The following is a 27,103-nucleotide window of genomic DNA, read 5'->3' on the forward strand; positions in this document are numbered from 1 at the left end:
CAATACAGTGGTTTCTCTTCTTGTCTTTGTGTCCTTGAATTTTTTTGTGCAATGTAATGAATGTACTGGCAGCAGTGTAATGACAGACAGTGTCCTTCAAAAGTTCTGTGTTTCTTTCCCACCAAAGTGTCCTTGAGCAAGAATCTCTAGGGCTGCTTGGAGGCTCTGCGGAGGCAAGCAGTCAAGTTTCAAATAAGGTTATTTCTCTGTATCATAAAACTGGGGGGAAAAAGGAGTCCAATCTAGTCTAGGCTTTCATGGATTGCTGTATGATTTATTTACCCCGTAAATAAATTCAGCCCGTAACAAGTGGATACTTTATGCAATATATTCAACAATTATTTGCAACTTTATACAACCCGCAAAGGGATAAGACTGCTTTATACCAGTATTAGTTACTACTATCATAGTAATACTAGTGGTACTGTCCACAATGAGTGTGGTAGTTTGTTACAGAGGTGGAACACAATAGGGAAATGTTTTGCCACCTACTGTTTATTAATTATCCTTTAGACCAGGGGTGTCAAACATATGGCCCGTGAGACAGAACCGGCTCACCAAGAGGTCCAATCCGGCCCACTGAATAACTTTGCAAAGTGTGAAATTTGCAGATTTTTTCTGCTGCTTGAGAGTTTTTCCCACCCTGAGAAGAATACAATTCTCTGAAAAAACAATGAATACATATTATGATCATATTTAAACCATTAATATATTAAACATTGTACAACATGTTGTTAATCAGCAGCTGCTGTGCAAATAATCTGAAAAAACTGAGACCTAATATTTTTGAAATTGCTCATTTTTCTTAAGACATCTCAGGGTGTTTTGTAAATAGATGGTTTATAAGTTATATATTTATATATATATTTATACAAAGTTATATATATATATATATATATATATATATATATATATATATATATATATATATATATATATATATATATATATATATATATATATATATATATATATACTTGAGATCAAATTGGGCTGTATGTGGCCCTTGGAATAAAATGAGTTTGACACCCCTGCTTTAGGCTACAGCAGATCTTCCTTTATCATCCTTATGCTGCCATGACACTAAATCATCAGTGGGCCCTTAGTGACTCCCATTTGTGGTGCTTTGGTTAAACACAAATGTATTTTTATAATATACAGCGTGTATTTTTAATTTGTTTTACTCAGGGACCATCTACAAGACAAAAAGGGACAGATGGACAAAGTAATGGTACCGGACCTACTTGAAGCCCATCCAGATTTCAGCTAATGAACTGTTTTATGATCTAGTAACTCACGTGTGCAAGGAGCTGATAAAAAAAAGAAAAGGAGGATGTATTCAAATGTTTCAGTTTCATTTATCAAGGGGTGCATCATTCATTGGGAGGTACTGGAGACATCCTGGTGGTGGCGCTGTGCAGACACGCGTGAAGCAAGGTCACACGGTGTACCAGTGAGCTATCTGCGCTGCACTCGCGCTGCACTCACGCTGCAGCTGCCGTCGTCTTCCCCTCCTCTCGCTTCACACTGTCGCACAGCTATGGCGGACAGCGCAAGCGAGAGCGACACCGACGGAGCGGGGAGCAGCTCGGCCACCCCGATGTCGTCCTCCGCTTCAAATTCGGGGAAACCGAGCATAGTCATTTCACAGTTTCGTCTGGAGGAGCTGACGAACCGCCTGGCCTCGTTACAACAGGAGAATAAAGTTCTTAAAATTGAGCTGGAGACGTTCAAACTCAAGTGCAAAGCCCTGCAGGAGGAGAATCGGGACCTCCGCAAAGCTAGCGTCACCATTGTGAGTAACGTTAGCTAGCACATTAGCTAGATGCTAGCACCCACGACAATTATTATATTGCATTTGTCAGTAATTTAGCCATGACCAGTGCTGCTTGTTTTGTGCCAAATACTAAATATTAACCCATTTAACGCGTCACATGCGTATGATATTTGTAACCCTGATATTTTGCTAGCTCTACTAACATTAGCAAGGTGGCTAAATTAGCCAGGGAGCTAACACTTGCTAGGTGGCTGGTCAGCGATAGCCAGCCAGCAAGCTTTGTTTTGTTTTTACGTTGCTAATCTCGGCTAATGTTAGCTTAACGAGCTAAGTTAGAATAAAAGCCATACAGATGAGCTGTGTGCACCTCACGATGCAAGTTGCCGGACTTGTGTCAGCTGTCTAGCCAGTGATGGACATTGTCACTACCTTATATACAACCAGGATGTGATTACTGGGTGAAAATGAACACCCCGACAGCACTGGCATGGACCAATGCGTCATGTCTTGTTGGTCGGTTAATCAGCGTCAAGCTTCATAAAAATGTGTAACCGATCTGGATAGATGGGAAGTATGTATGCCAAACTTAGCGAGCTAGCTTAATGCCAGCCTCATTTGTTGGGGAGTAAGCCACATTGCACCCTGTCCAACCTCTGGGGATGTGTGTGTGTGTGTAAGGCTCATACTAGATGTAAGGTTTCTTTTGTCGTCTCTCATTGTTCCTTGATAACGAGCAAATATCTCCCAGAAGTTAGCTTTGAGGTCAGTGAGGAAAGGAGGATGGAGAATTTGAGACTAGTGTCATATCACGGCTGTAATGGTAGCTGTTAACAGCAGCAGTCCCAACACATGTCATCAGTGTCTCCACAGGTCTTACTCTTCCCCTCTCTGTTAGTAAGACTAAGACACCCATTACTGCAAAAAAAACCAACAAAAAAAACCCACCAGTCATCAGGGAAAATTCTGCTTCCTCTTTGGCTGGCATATTTCACTGCAGCAGATTTTGGTTGATCCGAGTATGTGTGTTTACAGTAAGTCTGTATGCACTGAAAACTGCTGGTTGTTGCAATGTAATTAAGATAAATATGCAAATCCAACATACTGACGTGTCAGATCGATGACTCTACTTCACCAGTGCTTTCCTCTTCTTCATTTGTCTCTCTGTCACAGCAAGCACGAGCAGAGCAAGAGGAAGAATTTATCAGCAACACCTTGTTTAAGAAGATCCAGGCCCTCCAGAAGGAGAAGGAGACCTTGGCGGTCAACTATGAGAAGGAGGAGGAATTTCTCACCAACGAACTGTCAAGGAAACTTATGCATGTGAGTGATGGGAACAGGATGGGGAAAATGCCATTTTGTGTCCACTGGTCAACGTTGATTATACCAGATTTCTTATTTTGCACAATGGAGAATAGCATTAAAGTACTTTGAACTTACACACTATTTAATGACCTATCACATTAATAACAAATATCACTGTGGTACATAAATGTTTATTTAACGCTCTCTTATGCACAGTATTAGGTTACAGTATTGTTTAATGTGAGCTTGCTGGGTGTATGTGTTTCCCGGCTCACAACCTCATGTATGAGTGTTCAGCAGCTAGTGCATTATCATCAACTGTATTGGTAGTTGCCTGAAGCCTGGAAAGACTCAAGATGACTTCACTGTTGCTTGTAGCTACTCTAAATGACTCTCAAATTACTCCTCCCGTCTGTCGGTTATTTGGTTCAGTCTGTTTTCCACATCTTATTTTTCCAACTGCAGAGTGCACAGCTTGCTCTCACACTTCCAACAGCTAGCTGTAGGCTGACTAATGACTTGTTGATGTGTATGAAGTGGGAATCTGGAAGGGACACATGCCAGTGCCCCAGCAGACCCTGCTTTAGGTCATACTGATGGACTTGTTAGGGATTTTGTTATCTTGCATTCTCACTTAACATGAAACAGGCCTGTATCTGCCCCTGCCTGTAAATGGTTCATAGTGTGTGTGTGCGTGTATGTGTATATCCAGAGGCATGTTTTACACTCCTGTGATGATAGAGGGAGAACTGAGGAAATGTGGTGATTTATTTTACTGGGTGTGTGTGATTTGCTCCTGTGCTGAAACACTCTTTTAAACAATTTTGTCTGACTTGCCTTTTCCCCGACATTACCTTTTTGGTGATGGACGTTTTGCTCAAGTTGTCAGTAGCCAAATGATGCAAGTGCCTCAGGAGAGATTTGAATCCCCACTTCAGCTCATTTTATGACCTACACACTTTCTTTTTGCGAGCACCCTGATAAAATGTCTAAAACTGTTTTGGCTATATTGTTATTACTAATGCATGAGAAAATGATGTGGAAAAACCTTCGCACAGTTACTTATGTACACACACGAACTCAGAGTATGTGTTGCTTACAAACAACTTGAAAGGACAGAAGAACCCAAGTGGGATAAAACCTTAGAAGGTGTCCTTAGGTTCAAAATGACACACTTCAGACTCACTATACATCACACAACACAGTGGGGTGGAGACCTTTTATACAATAACTGTGATGGTAGTTGGATTGGCTAAAGGGAGGCACATTATCAAAGCAACTCCTCCAAATTGTCAGTGTGTTAATGAGAGGAAAAATGGCTGCACTGGGTGTGGCAAAACTTAGTGACTGTTCTTCCAGCCAGAATACTCCAGAGCAGTCTGTATGAATGTAGTCATTGTAAGTTAAAACAAATGTTGTTGTTGTGAGGTGTTGTACCTCTTTCCAGCATAATGGAAATGGTTATTTTTCCCTCTCCAGTCTTTTCCTGTAAATGAGTTTGCATCCCTCTCCCCATAATGAGTAATCGCTTATATAATTCATTAAACAGCCATCCGAATTGGAATCGGTGCTGAGCCGCACCCTTTCTTTGTATTGGTTTACTGCCAAAGGTGGTTACTTTTGTTGCCAGATCCTTATTTTACCCAGTTTATTCCTTTGGGAAGTCAAACCATGAATCTGATAAAATTGTAATATTGGCTTCCTGTTTGGTTTGACTGTCAATGTGTAAGCTTAAATGTGATGACCTGACAACAGTGTGTTTGTTCACTGTGGTCATCAAATAGTTTTTATGTGACTCACCGTGAGCCTCTTCTTGTGCTCTTGCTCCTCTCCCTGTTCTCCCATCTCTTTTGTTTAATGCACCTCTTCTTATTTTCTTCTGTCCCTGCACTATCCTTCTTCTGTCCCAGCTCCAGCATGAGAAGGCAGAGTTGGAGCAGCACTTGGAGCAGGAGCAGGAGTTCCAGGTTAACAAGCTCATGAAAAAGATCAAGAAGATGGAGAATGAAACCATTTCAAAGCAGCTAACCCTCGAACAGGTATACTTATCGTGGTAGTACAAGAAGATTTCAGCGTCCAGTGTGGAACAACATGTCCCTGAACTCTCATGTCGTGTTATTGTAGTAGTATGACATGCCAAAGGCTCACCATCTTTAATTTTTCCCACTGAATGTTCACTGGAAAAAACATTTTTGGTCTGTGGCCGAGCCAAACGCGTGTGTTGAAGCCACTCTATAATATTTCCATGCTCTAGTGATGGGATTTTACAGTGTATCCATCCATTCATTGTTGCTCACTTGTTAATGTCATTTTTCAAAGTGATTTTTTTGTAAAGCTACTTTGCATTTTGACTATACAGTAGGGATGTCCCGATCCAGCTTTTTGCACTTCCGATCCGATACCGATATTGTAGCTTTTAGCATAGGCCGATACCGATACCGGCCGATCCAAGCATGTATTAAAGATTAAAGATATTTACTTATTTTGTTGTTATACTCATGTTGAAAAGGGTTTTACTCTTAAGAACAACTAGCCAACTTAATTAGGTTAGTTTGAATAATCCACAATGGTTGGTAATGAGAAGCTGACCTGTTTATTCTTAACAGGGTTAAATAAACACAAAATAGACAAAATAATAAATAGTCAATTAACCACACAAACTGAATTTGCATCAGTGCTCTGCTCTTGAACAACGAGAGTGTAAACCAAGGCTTAAAAAGCCATCAGTGCAAACAATATTGTAAACTGTATTAAAAAAGCAAAACACACAAAAAAGCTGAGTAGAAAATAAATAGTGGGATGCTGGACAGGTCGCTAGGTGTGCTGAAAAACGCGGACCGGATTTGGGGGGAAAAGCTGAAAAAAACTGGAATGGATTACCTTCATCGGTGCGCTGGAAAACACGGACCGGAGTTTTGAAAACAAACTGGATCGGGAGTCCGGATCGGGATTTTCCCGTGGCGGCTATTTTCCCTACTATACAGGGCTTAACAGCTGATATGTTTACAAACATATGACTTAATTTCAACTTGGGCTGTGTGATGTGACCAAAATCTCACACATATTCTTATTTTGACATGATTCTTGTGTAGGTGGTAAAAGAGGTTAGTGGTGTTTGGGTCTGTTGTGGGGACCATCTAAGGCATAATTTGCAAAGTATGGTTTTCTGGTCAGTGTCAGACTTCTCGTATCCAAACCACGTCCATGTGACACAAGTAGCCCCTCTTTTAAAAAGTGTCACTTTCTGCCTTTATTTTTTTTCCTGCTGTACTAAAATTGTACTAAAATTGTACTAAAACTGCGGTACATACTGAAATGTGAATTTAGTGTACCATTAAACCCCTACAGAGAGAATGATTTGAAACAATAGATGTTTTTCCCACATTATACATGGTCATATTGCACAGCCCTAATTTCAAAAGAAAAGCACTAATGGGTAGCTTATTTGATATCATTTGGCAATTTACAGGCCTTTACAGACTATCCTGCTTTGTTGTTCTGTCACTATGTCTCACTCACAAGCAGGCGTAGGGACTGTAACTCAATGAACTAGAAGCTTATCAGGACAGAGACCTTGCGTTTGCTGTACAGTGTGTTTGTGTGCAGTCCTTTGAACGCATATAGATATCAAGTTTTTTTCTATCTCTTAATGTCAGTCTCTGTTGTTGTTTTCATTCTCCAGTTGAGACGGGAGAAGATCGACCTTGAGAACACATTAGAGCAGGAACAAGAAGCCCTAGTCAACAGACTCTGGAAACGGATGGACAAACTGGAGGCTGAGAAAAGGTATATTTAACCATTGTAATATCTAGACATGGCTGACCTCTTACAGTGTATGCATTGTAGGCCTGGATTTAAATCTTGTTTAAGGCCATTTCCATACTTGAACATGTTTAATCCTTAATAAAGTAAACAGATTTTTTTTTGTTTCCAATAGATTCATATTTTGATTTATTGATCAAATAGTCTATATAATGTGATAAATGAACACAAATGCCCATCACATGTACCCAATGCCCAGTGTGTCGACTTTCAGTTGCTTTTTTATGGACTGAACAACTTAAATAAAAACCCAATTGGATTTAGTTTCTAATTATATGTTGTAGATGTTGCAAATTCCTGCACTGCAGAATCTGAAACCTACAAATGTTTGGCATTTATTACATAGATGACTTGTGATTAATTAATCAGATTGATGTTGATTCATTTTCCATGGATTGAATACTCAATAAAGCGGCCTCAGCACTAGTCATAAATATTAAACCTGCTGTGATAGAAACCAAATGAAAATACTCTACTTATATTCTAAATATGTAATAATATAATTATTTCTGCCATCGCTTTGTTTAAAACTTGTCTGCAGTGGCCTGCTGTGATATTCCAAGAAGTTTTTACTTACATGAAGATAGATGCAGGACTGATAGCAGGTTTTAGCTACATTTTGCTGAAGTTGACAGAATGATTGCGGAATGTCAGTCTTTGTGTATTACACTAATAATGGTATAGTTTAGTGCAGCCCATATTTTAGTAATGAGTTGTGAAATGAAGAATGGTTAAACATATGTTGTAACAATCCTTTGTCTCTCTTCAGCCTTTTTTCTGTCTGTCATACACAGAAATTCACACAGTGAAAACAAGTGACTCCGCTTCAGTAATGATGCAGACAAGAATTACCAATAAACATCAAATGGTAGCTTTCTGATTTAAATGAAACATTTCAGGATAATGTTTTTAGAAGAGTACATTATATTAGGCTAAACAATTACCTCCTGATGGCCTGATAATATCTGTAATTTGTCAGTAATTTCATATTGCAGCCATTTTCAATCTTAGGATGCGACAAATGAGAAAAGGGTGAAAAAGTATTTCACTTTTCAGATTTGAGTAAACAGTCCGTCTAGGATTGTATGACAGTTAGAAGATATCAAAAAGAGTTTTTATTCTTAAAGTAATACGGTGTTTTTCTATTATTTCTGTTGATTAATTATTATATGTCTTATGTATTTTTCTAAACCAGAATACTTCAGGAGAAGTTGGACCAGCCAGTGTCAGCCCCTCCCTCCCCAAGAGATGTTTCCATGGAGATAGACTCACCAGAGAACATGATGCGGCATATCCGCTTCCTGAAGAATGAGGTGGAGAGGCTTAAGAAAAGCCTGCGCACCACTGAGCTGCAGCGTAAGTGTCCTCTCACACTGTTACATGATCCAAGGGGGTGTTCGCTCTGTAGTGGCAGGTGCCCTCAAGTGGTGATGAAGGATGTGGTCGGAAAACGGATCCTCAGTTTAGAAATGAGGGGCGAATTCACCCTACACCCAGACTGGGCTTGTTTTGCATAGACTAGAAAGAACTTGATACTTTCATGTCCCTGTCTGACACAGTTGACAGTAGTGTCATTAGGTCCTTGTTGTCCACTGGTCATCTTACACCTGAAGACATGTCAAGGTATATGAAGTGGAGCAGTTCAATAGTCAAGAACAAGCCTCTCAGAAAGTACATTATGTATGGTGACAATCACCCTTTTTCCCTCTTGAAAGAGGTGCCTCTGATATCTGAGCTTTATCTTGATGTAGTTGAGTCACTGAAATGTATTTACCCCTAACAAATTCTGTCTGCTCTGAAATGAAATTATTGCTTTTGTTTCTTGCAGACGGTATCCCCTACTTTCCATTAGATTTACATACACATATCTCTCAGAACGTGGCAAAAACATGAGGATGGACACTCACTAACCTTACAGTCTACACCTGTGGTCCATTCCTGTTACTTCTGTTGGTGTAGAAAGTTATGACTTATTAAATATCTAAGGTCCTTACTTTTGAGTTGCTAAACAGCTCAACTGTTGCACTGTATATATTACATACACTGATGCTGCAAGGGAATGCATTTGCTAGTAGGTACCATGAGAAGGCTCATGGTGATTGTGAAATGATATCTTGCTGGAGCATTCAACATCTGATACTTGGAGTAATCTTTTTAATGCATAAAACCATTATGCACATGATCTGTTCCATGACGTCCACATATGCTTCTGCTTTGTTTAACAGGTTGGGTTTTTTTTTTTTAAATGGCTAGTAATTTGAACGTTATTTGGGAAGTTACTCTTAAGTCTAGGATATTAGGTTTTTTTCAAACTAATGCACCAGAAAATAATTTTGAGACAACCATATCTCACCATTTGGCAGGCAGATTTTGATACCGTTTGATGGAGCCAGACTAACTGTTTCCCTGTTTCTAGTCTGTGTGCTTAGCTAAAGTAACCACCTGCTGGCTGTAGTCTTACATTTAGAAAGTAAGCATATTTCCCAAAATGTCTAAGTATTCTTCAAAAGAAAACATCAGGGAAAATCCACTGACTGCTTAAACAAAAATGCAATTTAATGATATTGTTTGCCCAAAACATGATGCCACTCATAAAGGCATATGGAGAGAGCACGACCTGGGAAGGCTTGTGGTTCTGGGAAGTGAAATCCAAACTAGTCCAGTGCAATATCATCTGCGTTTGCAGGCACACTGACATCAGAGCGTTTCATGTTTTTTGATTTACACTGAAGCACATAGTTGGGGCGTGGACATAATAACACAAACTAACAGTGCAGAATTCTGGTGAAGACAATAAAATGTTATTATTCATCAGATGTTTTGTTTTATCTTGAAGGAACTTGAAGAAATTTAAGAATTAACAGATAATATAAACACATGCCTGATACATTGACACACCATTATTCTATCCTTTCCTTGTTTTGGTCACTAGAGGGAGTTGCCCGTCCATCCTTTATCACATACTTGGAGAAGACGAATGAAGGAGCAAAACAGTATTGCTACTTTAAAAAAAAACAACCATTTCACAGCACCTTTCATACATGTACTGTGAAGTTATGTGGACATCACCTGGAGGAGCTGTATGTGAGAATGCAAATATCTAAATCTATTTGACCAGATATGACACTGCCATCCCTCTAGTACAAAATCAATGTTATTTCCAATTGAGCTCATGTGTGAATGCAGCAGGTCATTTTCTGGAGAATTCACAGTGAGCAAGTGGGTGTGTTGATGACTTCTCAGTCATGCGTCTGGCGCTGGATAAACACTGCAGCCAGCTAAGCTACATTGTTTTGACTGGGCCTGAACGCTCTGCTGTGAAGCTAGAGCTACATGGATTTTATTTCATGTCATCTCTTGTAAAATAACAGCAGATTTATTTTCTGTGAAAAGCTTAAAAACGCTGGCTTACAAGCGCAGCATACTTTTTGCATCATGTCCTGCCTTCTCCGCCTTAACCAGACGAAGTATTTCCAGTAGGCGAGAAGGCGGTTGACACGGACAGTCTCCTGTTTTGTGCTACATGTGTTAAAGGGCAACTCCGGATAATGTCCGGACCTGATTGTCCTGTGATTGTCTGTAGTTTATATGAGGAAACGGCTCCTGACATTGCTTGCCTTTATTATAATCTATTGAGTTACTACAGACTGGCATTGACCCACTTTCAGTTCCCTTTTGAATCAGAACTAACATTGTACTGCAATAACAAGCAAGGCTGCTCCTGGAGGCTTTTGAAGGAGATTATGTCAATTTCTTGGATAAAGCTCTTTATTTTCATTTGTACAGGTGTAATGATACTATACATTCAAGCAGTCATTGTTTATGTTGATATACAGTTGCCAGGATGTGAACTTGTCAATAAACCTGCAATGGTTTGTCAATTAATCTATTAGTTGATGGAAATAAAATTAATCTGCAGCTATTTTGATAATGGATTAATAGTTTACTTATTTCAAGCAAAAATGGCAACAGCTTGTCTTTGTCTAGTACATATTACATTGTAAATGTGAGGTGTGGACTGACTGTCGGGGGAAAACAAGACATTTCATGACATCGCCTTAGGCTCAGGCATGTTATGATAGCCATCTTTCCATATTTGTTTGATGATTAATCAAACAAAATGTTAGTTGCAGCCCAGCTTGACAATGTCTTGTCTGATGTCATTCTTTCTGTTTTCCCCTCCCAGACACAGAGAAACGTGCCCAGTACATAGAGGAGGAGCGACACATGAGGGAGGAGAACATCCGGCTGCAGAGAAAGCTTCAGAGAGAAATGGAGCGCAGGGAGGCCCTATGCAGACAGCTGTCAGAGAGTGAATCTAGTCTGGAGATGGACGATGAGAGGTAGAGGATGGGGGCACACGATAGGACCGATTGGGTGCGAAATCACGTCACATGCATCAGCAGATACATGACTGACATTGCTGATTGGATGAAGGGGGCTTGAACCTGTGAGAATGAAAAGATGAAGGCACAAAAGAGAGAGGGATACAAAAAGCAGGCATGTGTGCCACCTCAGCACACAGCAGCTGCTCTCCCTGTTGCCAGTCATTGTTAGTGATGTTTTCGGCTTTTTTAGCGATTAGCAAAGTAACAACATAGTGTCCATTAGGCAAGGTTGTTGTCAAACACACAAACCACCCAGCTTAAACAGCTCCACACTGTCTCAGTATTTTTTTTCTTTTTCTAAAATTAAAAATAGATGTTTTGAATGTTTAATACATGCAGTTCTAATTCAGGCCTATGCTGCCAGGATTACTTCAGAAACCAGTGTTTACACTGAACACAACAATTACAATAATTAGTAGTGGCGTAGTTTCATTTAGCCAGATATGTGTTATCTTGTTGTAACTGAAAATGGAGACAAATTATCAGGGCCATTTAGGCAAAGACTGCCTTTTCTCTTTGAGTGAACAGTTTATTTGAACTCCTGTTTCTGATCCCTCTTACTGCTGGCAGTTATCACCCTGTTAGCTCAGGCAGCCCAGTGCTACCAAGATGGTCCACATCCAAGCTTAAATCTAGACAGGACTGAGTGTGTTGTGATAGCTTTTAGGCTCACAATGGTTGTGTGACTTTCAGGGGTAAAACGATTACTCGAGTAATTTGAATAATTAAATTACAAAAAATGATCGAGGCAATTTTTCTTGAATCAAGGCTTCGTTTAATTCATATCACTTGCATTATATGACATGCTCTACTTGTGTTTCAAACGGATGGTTATTACTAACGCCCATTCCGTCACTCGCTATGTCATGGATCAGTTTACTTCACATCTAATGTGTGGGAGCACTTCACACTAAAGGAAACTACACACCCACACAACATACATCAAAGTAAAGAGTGGATTTCTGTTGCTTATTTGTATGTCACATCAATGATATAATGTCACTGTGTGGATCATTAACCGTGTTGTTCTAGTTAGTGAACTAGCAGCTTCTACCTGCTGAGAAGATCTCAGTCAGAAGTAGAGATGGGGAGAGGGGCTGGGTGAGGTTAACCGCAGGTCTCTACGCTGAACACCTGTTGAAACAAATCTACAGTTTTGTGATTTGCATTTTTCTTTATTTTATATAATTTATTTATTGTTCTGACAGCTCAGGTCCCTTTTAAACAACAGAAAAAAACTGTTTTTGTGAAGCATTGTTTTGTTAAAGCAATCTGACATCAACATTTAGTTGTTTTTTTACATTGAAATGTATAATTTAATATTACTCTTAACAGCTCAGGGACGCTCAAACAGTAACCTGTTTGTGTACTTTTTTGCATTGTCAATTTGAAAAAATGTTCTGTTTTTGAATGAAGGGGTGGAAATTAATTTTTTAAAATCTGATTAATCGAAAAAATAATCAACCTATTAATCGACTGTTAAAATAGTCGTTAGTTGCAGCCCTATTGAATCTTGTACAGTAAATACTGCAGAAGTCATTATCTTTTTACATCTCTTGCACTGACATTATTACTCGTCATGTCAGCGTCCTTTTTATTTACTTATTTATTTTTTGTTCATTAAGCTTTTATATTCTTTGTGCTCCTGATTTCTAATGCACCTTTTATAGCTTTTTAAAAGATACAATAGATAATAATAACATAATATATAATAGCAAGCTATTTATTTTTTATTTGTTTATTCATTTTTTGGAAAGAGAGAGAAATGGGTATGTCATGCAACAAAGGTCCCTGCCTGGCTGGAATCAAACCAGGGATGTTGTGGTTATATGGCATTCAGCTGCGGGGGCAATTCACGGTTCACATTTGCACCAGTACCTGGATTTCTGTACCAGTACCCTTTTTTGATACTTTAACCTCTCTTTAATAACATAATTGTTGTAAAAGTCAAAACATGTCAATTTCAACATTATTTATTTAGAATATTTAGTTGTAACACACCACACTAAATGAAACCCCTCCCTACCTTCCCCTCCCCTCCCAAACTCACCAATGAAACCTGCAGCTGGCCAGTCTCCAGGGCATAGCATGAGAACACTACACTCTGTTATCAACTCATGAGGAATATTATCAGTATTTAATTGAATACATTCAATTGAACACACCCTCAAGGTCGCAAAATTAGTCTCGTTAGTACCGACATTATTAGGTGAGAGCTGTTAAAGTACAGAGTTCAGTACCAAACCCTATTAAGGGAACAGCAGGTCACCAGATAGAGAGAATTCAATGAAGTTGAATTTTCGTGGTTGACTTAGATGCCAGTTAGTCTAAAAAAAGGACTTTTTAAACACAAACGTTGAAGTATTGTAAAATAGTTTTTCACCCTGCATTCAGCAAGGGTTATCAGTAATTATCCAGATTGATGTTGCACATTAATCTCTTTTCTTTTTCTCTACTTAAACTTTCTCTTCTCTCTACTTCAACTTTGTGTTTATGGACTGATTGCTTCCTTTAAACAATTTACTGAATTTTTATTAACTGGTCATCTTGTCCTCTCAGGTACTTCAACGAGATGTCTGCACAGGGCTTGCGAGCAAGAACCGTGTCCAGCCCGATTCCCTACACCCCCTCTCCCAGCTCCAGCAGACCCATATCACCTGGTAGGTGTATTGAAGTTTGCCACTGTTTATGTTATACAGTAGAGAGGAAGAGAACTGGCGTCACAACAATAAAAAGCACCTTTTTATTATCTGTTGCTTGGACTTGGTGCCAGAAAACAAGCTTTATCTTTGTTCTATTTCTTGTCTTGTCTGGAACAAACAGTCATTAACAATAACGTCAGTGGAGCCATAAAGAAATCATAGTGACTATCTAATCAAATCCACCTCTTGCTCTCCTCTATTATACACCTCACAGCATCCAAAATCTTTATGCCTTCAAATCATAAAAACTTCCCATGCTTGCGTAACAAATATATTTTTATGATTACTAAGAACAATTCATGAAGGAAGGTGAAATGTTAAACGATTCAGTATTCTAGTGGAGTCAACTACTGAACTGCTGTACACAAAAAACAAAGTTATTCTTTTTTTAAGTATATCACATTTGAAACAAAGGAATAGGAAACAAATGTACCTAAATACATATTGGATAGTAACTGCAAATGAGGAGAAGTCATAGTAAATCCCCAGCTTCCCACTATTTTCCCACTGCTAAATCTGCTTAATCATGTTTGGTATTCAGCAAGATATCAGATTACAGTCTAAAGATTTGCACAGTGATAAAACAGACTTCAGGTGCCAGAGCCCTGCTGTTTTTCTGTTCTGTCAGAATTATATTCATCTGTCATCCTTGCTTTAAGTAACCCTGCAAACAGGTGTTAATGTGTAAAGAAATAAACAACACCTAGAGTTGAAGTCAGAGTTAAATAGTGTGACTTGTACAAAAGTGCAGATGTGAAATGTTCTTTTCCTGTCTTCCTGTCTCTGTCATAGGTCTCTCATATGGCAGCCACACAGTTGGTTTCACCCCTCCAGCGACACTGTCTAGAGCTGGCATCTCCCACTATAACACCCCTGCCCTGCACGTCCACGGAAGTTCCTCTCATGCTGTAGCGGTAAGTCGCATCCAGTAACCAAACATCTGGCACACTGTTTTTTCAGGATCTGGTATTTTCCATTTCATTTTCCATTTTACTCAGATTTGTTGTAGCTGTCTTGAGTTTTCAAACCCGGGCTCAACTTATTTTTAAAGTGTAAAATGTTTGAGGATCTAATAAAGATGTTGTTGCCCCAATTAAAATGTAAAAATACTGGTAAGCAATGTAGAAGAATAACTTTACATTAAAAATTGTTGGATTGTAAAATTGCTCCATTTTTAAGCGGGTATGAAAAGCAAGATGCTTTCCAAGGAAATAAAAATAATAAATGAATCAAATAATAAGTTCAAATTTTGAGCTCAGGCACATTAAAGAGGGAATCTTTTTTGTACCTATACAATTAATTGATTGAGATTTTCCACTAGTAACGACTTCTGTTGCTAAAGCGTTGTTTAACCTAAAGTTCCAGGTGCTTTGAAACCCCATCCATCCATCCATCCATCCATCCATCTTCTTTCCGCTTATCCGGGGTCGGGTCGCGGGGGCAGCAGCCTAAGCAGGGAAACCCAGACTTCCCTCTCCCCAGCCACTTCGTCCAGCTCTTCCAGGGGGGATCCCGAGGCGTTCCCAGGCCAGCCGAGAGACATAGTCTCTCCAGCGTGTCCTGGGTCTTCCCCGGGGTCTCCTACCGGTGGGACGTGCCCTGAACACCTCACCCGGGAGGCGTCCGGGAGGCATCCTAACTAGATGCCCGAGCCACCTCATCTGGCTCTTCTCAACGCGGAGGAGCAGCGGGTCTACTCCGAGCTCCTCCCGGATGACCGAGCTTCTCACCCTATCTCTAAGGGAGAGCCCAGCCACCCTACGGAGGAAGCTCATTTCGGCCGCTTGTACCCGCGATCTCGTTCTTTTGGTCACTACCCAAAGCTCATGACCATAGGTGAGGGTAGGAACGAAGATCGACTGGTAAATCGAGAGCTTCGCCTTTCGGCTCAGCTCTCTCTTCACCACGACGGATCTGTGCAGAGCCCGCATTACTGCAGACGCCGCACCGATCCGCCTGTCGATCTCCCACTCCATCCTTCCCTCACTCGTGAACAAGATCCCGAGGTACTTGAACTCCTCCACTTGGGGCAGGATCTCATCCCCGACCCGAAGGATGCACTCCACCCTTTTCCGGCTGAGGACCATGGACTCGGATTTGGAGGTGCTGATTCTCATCCCGGCCGCTTCACACTCGGCGGCGAACCGATCCAGTGAGAGTTGGAGGTCACGGTCTGATGAAGCCAACAGGACCACATCATCTGCAAAAAGCAGTGACCCAATCCTGCGGTCACCAAACCGGAACCCCTCAACGCCCTGGCTGCGCCTAGAAATCCTGTCCATAAAAATTATGAACAGGATCGGTGACAAAGGGCAGCCCTGGCGGAGTCCAACCCCCACCGGAAACGAGTCCGACTTACTACCAGCTATGCGGACCAAGCTCTGACACCGGTCGTACAGGGAACGGACAGCCTGTATCAGGGGGTCCGATACCCCGTACTCCCGGAGAACCCCCCACAGGACCCCCCGAGGGACACGGTCGAATGCCTTTTCCAAGTCCACAAAGCACATGTGGACTGGTTGGGCAAACTCCCATGCACCCTCAAGGATCCTGCAGAGGGTGTAGAGCTGGTCCACAGTTCCACGACCCGGACGAAAACCACATTGCTCCTCCTGGATCCGAGGTTTGACTATCCGACGGACCCTCCTCTCCAGTACCCCCGAATAGACCTTACCAGGGAGGCTGAGGAGTGTGATCCCCCTATAGTTGGAACACACCCTCCGGTCCCCCTTCTTAAAAAGAGGGACCACCACCCCAGTTTGCCAATCCAGAGGCACTGCCCCCGATGTCCACGCAATGTTGCAGAGTCGTGTCAACCATGACAGCCCCACAACATCCAGGGCCTTGAGGAACTCCGGGCGGATCTCATCCACCCCCGGGGCCTTGCCACCGAGGAGCTTCTTGACCACCTCGGCGACTTTCGCCCCAGAGATAGGAGAGCCCACACCCGGGTCCCCGGGCCCTGCTTCCTTACCGGAAGGCGTGTCGGTGGGATTGAGGAGGTCTTCGAAGTATTCCTTCCACCGATCCACGACGTCCAGAGTCGAGGTCAGCAGGGCACCGTCACCCCCATACACACCCCCATGACGGTGCACTGCTTCCCCTTCCTGAGACGCCGGATGGTGGTCCAGAACCTCTTCGAAGCCGTCTGGAAGTCGTTCTCCATGGCCTCACCGAACTCCTCCCATGTCCGGGTTTTTGCCTCAGCGACCGCCGCAGCCGCCCCCCGCTTGGCCTGCCGGTACCTGCCTGCTGCCTCCGGAGTCCCACAGGCCAAAAAGGCCCTATAGGACTCCTTCTTCAGCGTGACGGCATCCCTCACCGCCGGTGTCCACCAGCGGGTTCGGGTATTGCCGCCACGACAGGCACCGACCACCTTTGCGGCCACAGGACCGGTCGGCCGCCTTGACAATGGAGGCGCGGGACATGGCCAACTCGGACTCAATGTCCCTCGCCTCCCCCGGTACATGGTCAAAGTTCTCCCGGAGGTGGGAATTGAAGCTCTCTCTGACAGGAGACTCTGCCAGACGTTCCCAGCAGACCCTCACAATGCGTTTAGGTCTGCCAGGTCTGACCGGCATCCTCCCCCACCATCGGAGCCAACTCACCACCAGGTGGTGATCAGTTGACAGCTCCGCCCCTCTCTTTGCCCGAGTGTCCAAGACATGCAGCCGCAAGTCCGACGACACGACTACAAAGTCAATCATCCACCTGCGGCCTAGGGTGTCCTGGTGCCAAGTGCACATATGGACACCCTTATGCTTGAACATGGTGTTTGTTATGGACAATCTGTGATGAGCACAGAAGTCCAATAACAGAACACCGCTCGGGTTCAGATTGGGGGGGCCGTTCCTCCCAATCACACCCTTCCAGGTCTTACTGTCGCTGCCAATGTGAGCGTTGAAGTCCCCCAGCAGAATGATGGAATCCCCAGAGGGAGCACTTTCCAGCACCCCCTCCAAGGAGTCCAGAAAGGGTGGATACTCTGAACTGCTGTTTGGGCCATAGGCACAAACAACAGTCAGGATCCGTCCCCCCACCCGTAGGCGGAGGGAGGCTACCCTTTCATCCACTGGGGTAAACTCCAACATACAGGCGCCAAGCCGAGGGGCAATAAGTATTGCCACCCCTGCCCGGCGCCTTTCACCAAATGGCAACTCCAGAGTGGACGAGTGTCCAACCCCTCTCGAGAAGACTGGTTCCAGAGCCCTTGCTATGCGTCGAGGTGAGGCCGACTACATCTAGTCGGAACTTCTCAACCTCGCGCACCAGCTCAGGCTCCTTCCCCGCCAGAGAGGTGACATTCCACGTCCCTAGAGCTAGCTTCTGCAGCCGAGGATCGGACCGCCAAGGTCCCCGCCTTCGGCTGCTGCCCAGCTCACACTGCACCCGACCCCTTTGGCCCCTCCTACGGGTGGTGAGCCCACGGGAAGGGGGTCCCACGTTGCCTCTTCGGGCTGTGCCCGGCCGGGCCCCATGGGTGCAGGCCCGGCCACCAGGCGCTCGCCATCGAGCCCCATCCCCAGGCCTGGCTCCAGGGGGGGGCCCCGGTGACCCGCGTACGGACAGGGGAAACGAGGTTCCGTTTATATTACTCGTCATAAGGGGTTTTTTGTGAGCTACGCTTTGTCTGGTCCCTCCCCCCGGACCTGTTTGCCTTGGGTGACCCTACCAAGGGCATAAAGCCCCCGACAACGGAGCTCCTGGGGTCATTGGGACACTCAAACCCCTCCACCACGATAAGGTAGTAGCTCAGGGAGGGGTGCTTTGAAACCAGAGGAAGAATTCTTAAACTTTAAGTCTAAAGAAATTTAAGTCTTGTTGGGCATCCTGTTTGTTTCCTAAAACGCTGTCGAAGAAGAGTTCTCATTGACCCGGGTTTTCTGTACCTGGTGATTACTCCAGAGTTACATAATATCTTTTCTTCTGTCTCTAACTTCATTCTCATGGGAACTCTGCCAGTTTGATGCTGTTCAGGTCACTGTGACGGAAGTCTTGACTGGAACTCTGAGACACCTCCTGTTATGATTTTGTTTCGTACAAGTTTGACTCAGTATTTTTAATTACCTTTAACCCCATTTTTATCTATCATTCAAATCTTCACACTTTGAGCCAGTATTACATCAAAATATGTTACCTGTAGGGAAAAACAAATTGAAGGAACAGTGTGTAGTATTTAGGGGGATCCATTAGTAGAAATTGAATACAATTTTCACAAGTCTTTAGTTTTAATTAGTGTATCACTTGGAAATAAGAATGGTTGTGTTTTCATTACCTTAGAATGAAACAAGCCCTTTTTATATCTACAGAGGGTGCAGGTTCTCCTCATAGGAGCCTGCCATGTTACAACACCATGTTTCTACAATAGCACAGAACAGACAAACAGAACACTGACTCTAGAGAGGACCTTTTTATGTTTTTTACGAGTTTCAGGGCCACCATAGGCTCTTCTACACATTTAAAGAGGGTGAAGGCGAGGGGTTTATCAGCTGTTTGCAATCCGCAACCTCACCGCTAGATGTCACTAAATCCTACACCATGGTCTATCAAAATGAGCAAAGCAGAATTTCATGCTAGGCACTTGAAATCCTGAGAATCTGTTATACTTTAGAGGCCTAAATAATCCTGGTTAGCTGGCACCTTTTATAAATGCCGCCTGGTTTTAGGAACTGCCTCACCAGTGTTTACTGAACACTTCAGTGTGATTAGCACCCTTGTTATTGCTTAAGTAATATTTATATTTATGTACAGAAATTACAGAATTATTGATTAACTTAATAATAATAATAATAATAATGATAATAGTGCTTAAGTTACTTTCAATGCAGCTTATTCCTTCCATACTTAAAGCTTTACCTCCACTGTTTCGAGTCATTATAGACCCCCGTCTCTCTAGTTTTCACCCTCTCTCATACTCACTCATTTTCCCTTGTTGCATGTGGATTGCGCAGACCACATCTTTCCATCATCACTCAGCCCACCCAGGAGCAAAACTTTGAAATAAGTCTGTATGGGTGATCAGAACCTCAGACAGATTAAATTTTTCTCTAAACTGCTTCTTTCTTTTCTTCTGACTGGATTGTAGTTGTCAGGTCACGACCAATAGCTAAGAGGAGTAAAACATGACTGAGACTTATTTTCCTTCAGTAGCTTGTAACCTTGGAAACATTGTCCCACAAAATACATTGCCACAGTTGCCTCTCTTTTTTATGCTCTGTATTTACCTCAAAGCAAAGAAGTGAATAAAATGATATGACAGTATCCTCATGTGACATTGGTTGGGCTAACTTTCTACAAAGACCTCAGTTTGAAAACCCCATTTCTGTAACAAATGTTTAAAACACAGCCATCCAGTTTCATACTACAAAATAAGATAAATTTATTCATGTATTTTCTTTTTTTCTCTCCCTCTCTCTCTTACAGAGGCCCTCCCCAAGAAGAAGCACCAGCCCTGACAAATTCAAACGTCCAACACCCCCGCCCTCCCCCAACACGCACTCAGGGGCCCAGCAGCCTCAGCCTCCGCTACCCCCACCAGCCCAGCCCATGGTTCAGTCCATGTCCTCCCCGGCAGCTATGTCGCAGCACGCAGCACAGCAGCCTCCCTCCCAGCCTTAACGCCACACACAGTCTCTGTCTTTGCGCGTGAGCGCACCCACTGAATGCCACGACGCTACCGCAACAGCAGCTTCCATCATTAACAGCTCTGGAAGTCAAGTTTCTTACTCTTTACCAACTCCACAAAAGAATCAGCTTCAAAAGTTTTCGAGGGGAGAGAAACGACGGCAGCGCACCCTCAGTGAAGCAAGTCGCCTGCCAAATCCATGCGTGGCGTTACTTAACTACTCTTAAAAGGAATGGATGGACTGAAAAATAATCGCTTCTGGGATTTGTAGGCCAATTATCTGTTCCACATTATGTCTTGTACATGTTATGTTTTTTTGTTGTTGTTTTTTTTTCTTTGCTTGGGACTTTAGCGGGTTGGAATTGTTGTTGTGGCGCTTCTAAGATAGCACAAACAGCACATACAGTATGTGTCTTGGTGGTGTTTTCTGATAGGTTGGATGTTTGGATCAGTTGATGGATGTATGGCTAGAGAGATGGATGAATTGATAAATGGATGTGGTCGATTCTTTTAATGCCTATAATATGACACTCGATTGCAGTAATGTCCTCCACTCCAGCTCACCCCACTCCCTTTGTCTCTGAGGCAGTGTAAACAATTCACCCGGACCCTAACTTTAACACGGCATTGATTAGGTCAACAACAGGTGTCATAGAAGACTGCTTGGAGTATCCATTTTAGGGCATTGATCAAACAGAGCTCGCGCCACAGTTATTTTTGTTCCTGAAAACATTCAAAGCTCTGCTGCTCTACGGTTAAAATGAAAATGAAAAAGAAAAAGAAAAAGAAAAAAAACCCATCAAGGAAGATGGACACTGGTACATAAACCACAGATAAATGTCGCCTTTTGAGGTGTTTAAAATGTAGTCTGAGGTGTTACAACTTAGTCATGTACTCAGTCTCTTCTCTGCTCTTCTCTCTCTCTCTCACTCTCTCTCTGGTGTATTTCTGAAAGCTTCTATCATCCTTATGGATATTCCTCATCAGAAAAAGGAAAAAAAATCATAATGCTCTTTACACTAAATATACATACTGCTAAAACATTCTAAATGAATGGTACTGTTGAACTAAATTTCTATGTATGATTAAAGCTCTTGAGATGACAACTTACGTTTTTAATTGTCAGTTTTATGGATAGCATTTGTGTTATTTGTAATGCGAGAACTATGAGGAATAGTTTAATATTCACAACTGTTGCCTATAACAGTCCTTTAACCCCCCCCCCCCCCAACAAGACGACAGACTGTAATTTCATGCACATGCTGAGTTTAACATATTCTAACAGATGTACAGTTTCACAGTTAGATTGGTCTTTTTGTGCATTTAGCGTCACTGCAAATTTCTGTGTGGAAATCATGCCATCACATCAAACCCCTTCAGTAGTTGATGGAAAATGTTTGTGCCTTTTTTTTAAATAAATCCGTACCATCAAACCACTCAACCTATCTGAGAAGGCATAAAACATTTTAACATTTCTCATTAATGTTGAACTGACTAAATGTAAATTTAGTGATGCAGGATTGTGAATGTCTGTTTAAAAAAAAACTTGATAGCAATCCATCCAAAATTTCTTGTCATATATATATTTCTATATATTTCAAAGTGGTAGATTGACCAACAGCTGGCATGGCTAAAAATATGACGACATAGTGGATAGATAGTGATAGTGTAGAAATTTTCTACACTTATTCTTGTTCCCCAGAGGCTGAATCCTACAGATTTTGATGATTCCCCCAAATTTTCCTTAACAGCAGGTTGACTTTGTGGTTCAGAGTGAAATATTATGAAATGTATTGATCCCTAGTATATACATTGACTATACTAATGACTAACTTCAAAGTCTTCACTTATTCAATGAAATATCTCAACAATCACTCAAACTTTTTAACAGACATTCTATGTTGTACAGATTGTACAAACAATCTATCACAATTAATTAATTTGGTGGTGCCCTGACTTTACTGTGGCACTGCCATGATCTTAAGAGTTTGTTTTTATTATTGAAAAATCTCAGCAACTACTGGATGGATTGCTGGGAGATGCGGTTCAGATATTCATGGTCCCTAAAGAATGAGTTGTAATAATGTGGATCCACTGACCTTTCATCAAAAGCCATCATCAAGTCAAAATTTTAGCTTGGTCAAATACTTTTGTTTATGACTAAATGACTAACGCTATTCTCATCATCTTCCACTGAACTTAGTGTTTAGTGCTAATAAGCAAATGTCAAACATGACTGTTAAACATCAGCATCTCAGTAGTTTCATTGTGAGCATGTTAGCATGCTGATCTGTCTTAACAGATCTTGGCCAATGAGTGACAGGCTGGGCCCAAAGTTTCAGCCAGAGTTTAGGACAACAATTGGGGCTTTTAATTTTTCTTGAGTTTTTGTTTACTAAACCCAGACAAAAAATATCAATAATCAGAACATTCAAGCAAAATAAGATTTTCTACAAGAACAAACAAACCTTAAAAAGACTTCACGAGGCAGTGCAAATTCCAGCATTTCAGGGGGAAAAGACAACAGCAATGACAATGCTAACTCTGTAAGTAAACTCTCCCCATTTTTTCTGCGTTGGCCAATCACCAACAGAATTTGTGCTACAGTATACAGTTCACACACACTACTAAAACATGCTGTATGTCATTCAGTTGTGTCTGAAAATATCAGTAGCATGTTTGATTCCATATTAATGACAAATCACAACAAGGTTAAGTGCAATTTGCTAACTTCCAGGCCAGTGATGTTTGACCCCTCACATCATCAGTTCAACTCAAACAACTAACATAAACCAGCCTTTCATCCATGTTCTCTTGTTAGGAGGCCTTGCTGTACTATAATAAAATCTGTTCAATTCAAAAATTGTTGAGATATTTCAGTCCAGACCAAAGTTGTGGACTAGCAGATTGACATTGCTAAGTCTAGTATGGCTAGAAACTTTAATACTGAATCTGTCGTCCTTACATAACTACATCATGTGATAAGTGTCTTACACAGTGCAGCTCCATTGACTCTTGATCCTGTGCCAGTATCAAACTTTCATTTTCTAGTCTACATGGTTTTGACCGGTTCTAACTGGCTGTAGGCCGGCAAAGTGTTTTCCACAAATCAATCATTCCAGGATCATTTAACAAGGTAAACCTTTGTAATGTGAGTGCAATAACCTATGTGGGAGGGAAACGGGGTAGGGATGACAGCCTACGTAACACATTAGGCGTCCATTAGGTTTCTACAGGTAACTGTAGCCAATGCATACTGTTGGGCCAACCAAAATCAAAACACACACCCTATCGTATTGACATGAGTATATCTTTATCCGAAGGCTTGCTGAGGGTCCTGTGATGACTGATGTGTATCCTGTGTTTTTCTACTATGTTGCATTGTTCTCTTTTGCTGTTGAAGCCAGCAACCTGAACTAATCCAAGCAGGAATCTGGACTGAAGGCTCGGGGCAGCCACGCTGGGTACTGATGTGGCCTTTCACCTCCGCAGCTTTAGGGAGCTACGTGGCCGAACCAAGCAAGATTTATCCAGACTGCAGGGTGGCTCTGTATGTTTTACACCTGCCAAGCTTCTTACAGTAAAGAACAGCGGGTTGCTGCTTCTCAGGTGTCACAAGAGTGCTGGAGTAAAATAAAAGATACATAAAAGCATCAGAGATCAGCTTATGTAACACATTCAGGAACTTTGTGTCAGTCTGTTTAATAAAGGGCTTTTGGATCAGTAATACAAGCACTGCAGTTACAATAGAAGTAAGTGATAAACGTGTTGTTTGGGCTAGCGACAAAATATCCTCACATTTCTCAAATGAAAAGACATGAAGCTTTTCAGTGTCATACATGATAGTAAACTAAATATCTTTGGATGTTGAACTGCTCATCAGATAAAACAAGACATTTGAAGATGTCACCATTGACTCTGGGAAATTATAAATGGTAAAGGGACTAAATGGACTGTAGCCTACTTATATAGCGTACTTATATAACACACATTTTATGGCAAAAGACAATATTAAACCAGAAAATAATTGGCTGATTAATTTATGGTGAAAATAACTGTTGGTTGCAGCACTACACAACTTTGTGATCCCTCTGAAATCCTTCTGACAGCTGAGTAGATTTTTTCTACAACGGTTTAGAAAAGGTACAAATGTCCCTATGGTAGTTTTTCATACTCCAAGGGGACAACCAACGATTTGATATAGCTGAATAAGTTGTGCAACAGGAGTAGAGTCAGTTGCAATAGACACAATGATTTCGAAACCCTGACAGCTGTGGTTGGGAGACATGATTGACCGCCAGGAAAGCGCAGAGTTGCGAGTTCACCAGCAGGTCTTGGAGCTTAGATTTAGGCCACTAATTATTTAGGCCACCTTTATGCAGTGTAAGCACCTGATGTTCTAATGTCAGGATCACTATCACAAACAGGGCTCTGATCCAGATTTCATACATGTCCTGGTGTACCCTGCACTGTTTCAGTTATGTCATACTGAATTGTCAGCTATTATAGGTTAGTTTATCACACAGATCACATGGTGAAGTTAAACAAAGCCTAACTGTATTCCTATCATTGTTAACAGTATGGGAGCAGTGTGGCGAACCTCTACTACTTTTATAACTTGTGATAGAATTTGTGGTCAATAAACAGAAACATCAAATAATGTGGAATAACTTATGCAAGCAGCTGAAATTCACCACCATCATTGATCCTTGTATCGGTCAATAGTGTCACAATTGTATCATGGCCGCTGTATAAGCCACTCCCTGCCTGCTCTCACATTTCCTGCACTGTCCCCTACATGCACTTTTTCTGGTTGAAACTGGTCAGGCACAACATGTCAATGTAATGCCATTGTAGAGTACAATTAACTGTGCCTCCCTTGTTCGCTTAATTTTTCAGGCAGAAGGGGATTACAGAGCCCAAATCTTTCCTGTAAGACCCTTCCTGGCAACGGCCCTCAGTTATGGGAAAAAGCATCAAAGTTCCTGAAGAATTTAAGGTGCATTCAGTGTGAAAACCAGTTTGACCTGTGGTCTGCTCTCTTCATCCCTCCCCCAGTCTTTTCCTTTCATCTGCCTTCTCCACTTTTCTTTGAGCTTTCTCTTCACATCCCCTTTCTCCACTCCTCTCTACTCCTCTGCTTTCCTCTGATTCACTCCAACTATGTCAGTTAGGGTTTTTGACCTGAGGTTATGAGAATGGGTGCAATCTGAAGGTGATATCATTTTTATGATGCTGTAATGTGACTGAAAGAAACTCTTGTCTCTCCTCTCAAAGGACTGTACAAAAGCAAGAACATTGTCTAATTCAAAACATGACGTGATTCTATGAAAATGAAAAAAGAAATGAAATGAGAAAGTAGATCATATGTAGCCTAAATTCAGGTTATAGACCCATTATACATCAATACATCCTTGGCCATCTCTTTATAGGTCATTGAAATATTACTGATTAGTTTGTTTCTATAATATTATAGAAACTGCTTGCTGCTGAAACATTAAACACATCCAGCAGTCATCTATTTATTTTCCTTCAGCCTATTTTTAACTCACTGCAGACGCACAGACTGTCTCATTTTGCTGCCAACCGGTGTATCGTTCTTACTCTCTTAAGTTTAATTTAGCTTGCTGTTATTTTCTAGTGAACTCAAGGCAGACGGAGATTTGTTACATGACTTTTGTAAATGTCTTCCTATTTTTCTAGTGCTGACCAGGCAGAGGAGTAAAGGCAGTGCACCCTGCTGGTGCAGCGTGGTGTTGTTATTACCATCCATCAACCGGTTCAGACTGGACTGATGGCAATATTAACAATGCTCCTGGAGAGAAGTAACCAGTACGCCCAGCCCCCATCGTTAGCACACGATTGCCAAACTTTTTCCAGTTTGACTGCAGGCAATTGATAAATAGACTTTGAGTTAGGTCAAGTGGCTTTTAATATTCAAAATGTAATTTCTTCTTAATAGTCTTAATTTTTTACTTGTTTTGGTCCTTTCTTTCTGTCTCTCTCTTTTTTTCTTTTCTTTTCTTTTTTAAGAAACTAATTTATTTTGTCCGTCCCGGAAAATAGCAGGTAAACATTGTTGTGCCTATTTGCATGTGTTTGTGCATTTGTGAGTTTTCTGTGACTTACAATTCCAGATGTTGAGAAAATTAAAAAAAAAAAAAAAAAAAAAGTAGCCTATAGCGAGCCTGCAGTATGACCCATAAACCCAAGCGTCACATCTTTAAGAGCAGCCCTGTGTACTCTGTGCGCTCCAGGCGCGCAAGAGGAAGCAGCGCTCTTCCTCCAATATCTGCGTTCAAGCTGCTGCTGGACCAGCAAGAACAGCTTTGAACCGGTTTTGTCGCCGGCTACAAAGCTGCAAGTAACGGATGCCAGAATGCGCATTGTTGATGCTGAGTGCTTTCTTTACACACGGACATCATAAGATTCCTGCTCATAGGCTATAGCCCAACGTCCTTATGCGACGTTTTCTTGTCATTTGTAG

General features: G+C 41.8%; 1 protein-coding gene across 1 annotated transcript; it reads left to right on the forward strand.

The window, feature by feature from the left end:
- The first annotated feature begins 1,506 nt into the window (after positions 1-1,506).
- Positions 1,507-21,722, forward strand: LOC133992027 (coiled-coil domain-containing protein 6-like). The gene is made up of 9 exons (XM_062430677.1): positions 1,507-1,795; positions 2,948-3,097; positions 4,990-5,118; positions 6,762-6,865; positions 8,097-8,257; positions 11,088-11,244; positions 13,849-13,949; positions 14,784-14,905; positions 20,415-21,722. Exons 1-9 carry the CDS (start codon positions 1,541-1,543, stop codon positions 20,607-20,609), a joined length of 1,374 nt encoding a protein of 457 aa, XP_062286661.1. The 5' UTR covers positions 1,507-1,540; the 3' UTR covers positions 20,610-21,722.
- Positions 21,723-27,103: the final 5,381 nt, after the last annotated feature.

The sequence above is a fragment of the Scomber scombrus genome, chromosome 12 (genome assembly GCF_963691925.1).
Source record: "Scomber scombrus chromosome 12, fScoSco1.1, whole genome shotgun sequence".
NCBI classification, from domain to species: Eukaryota; Metazoa; Chordata; class Actinopteri; order Scombriformes; family Scombridae; genus Scomber; species Scomber scombrus.

Excerpts from the sequence above, each read along its gene's own strand:
- LOC133992027 (XM_062430677.1), top strand. The coding sequence starts at position 1,541 with ATGGCGGACAGCGCAAGCGAGAGCGACACCGACGGAGCGGGGAGCAGC. Across the intron at positions 5,119-6,761 it reads AGCAGCTAACCCTCGAACAG|TTGAGACGGGAGAAGATCGA; the intron begins GTATACTTATCG and ends TTCATTCTCCAG. Across the intron at positions 13,950-14,783 it reads CAGCAGACCCATATCACCTG|GTCTCTCATATGGCAGCCAC; the intron begins GTAGGTGTATTG and ends TCTCTGTCATAG.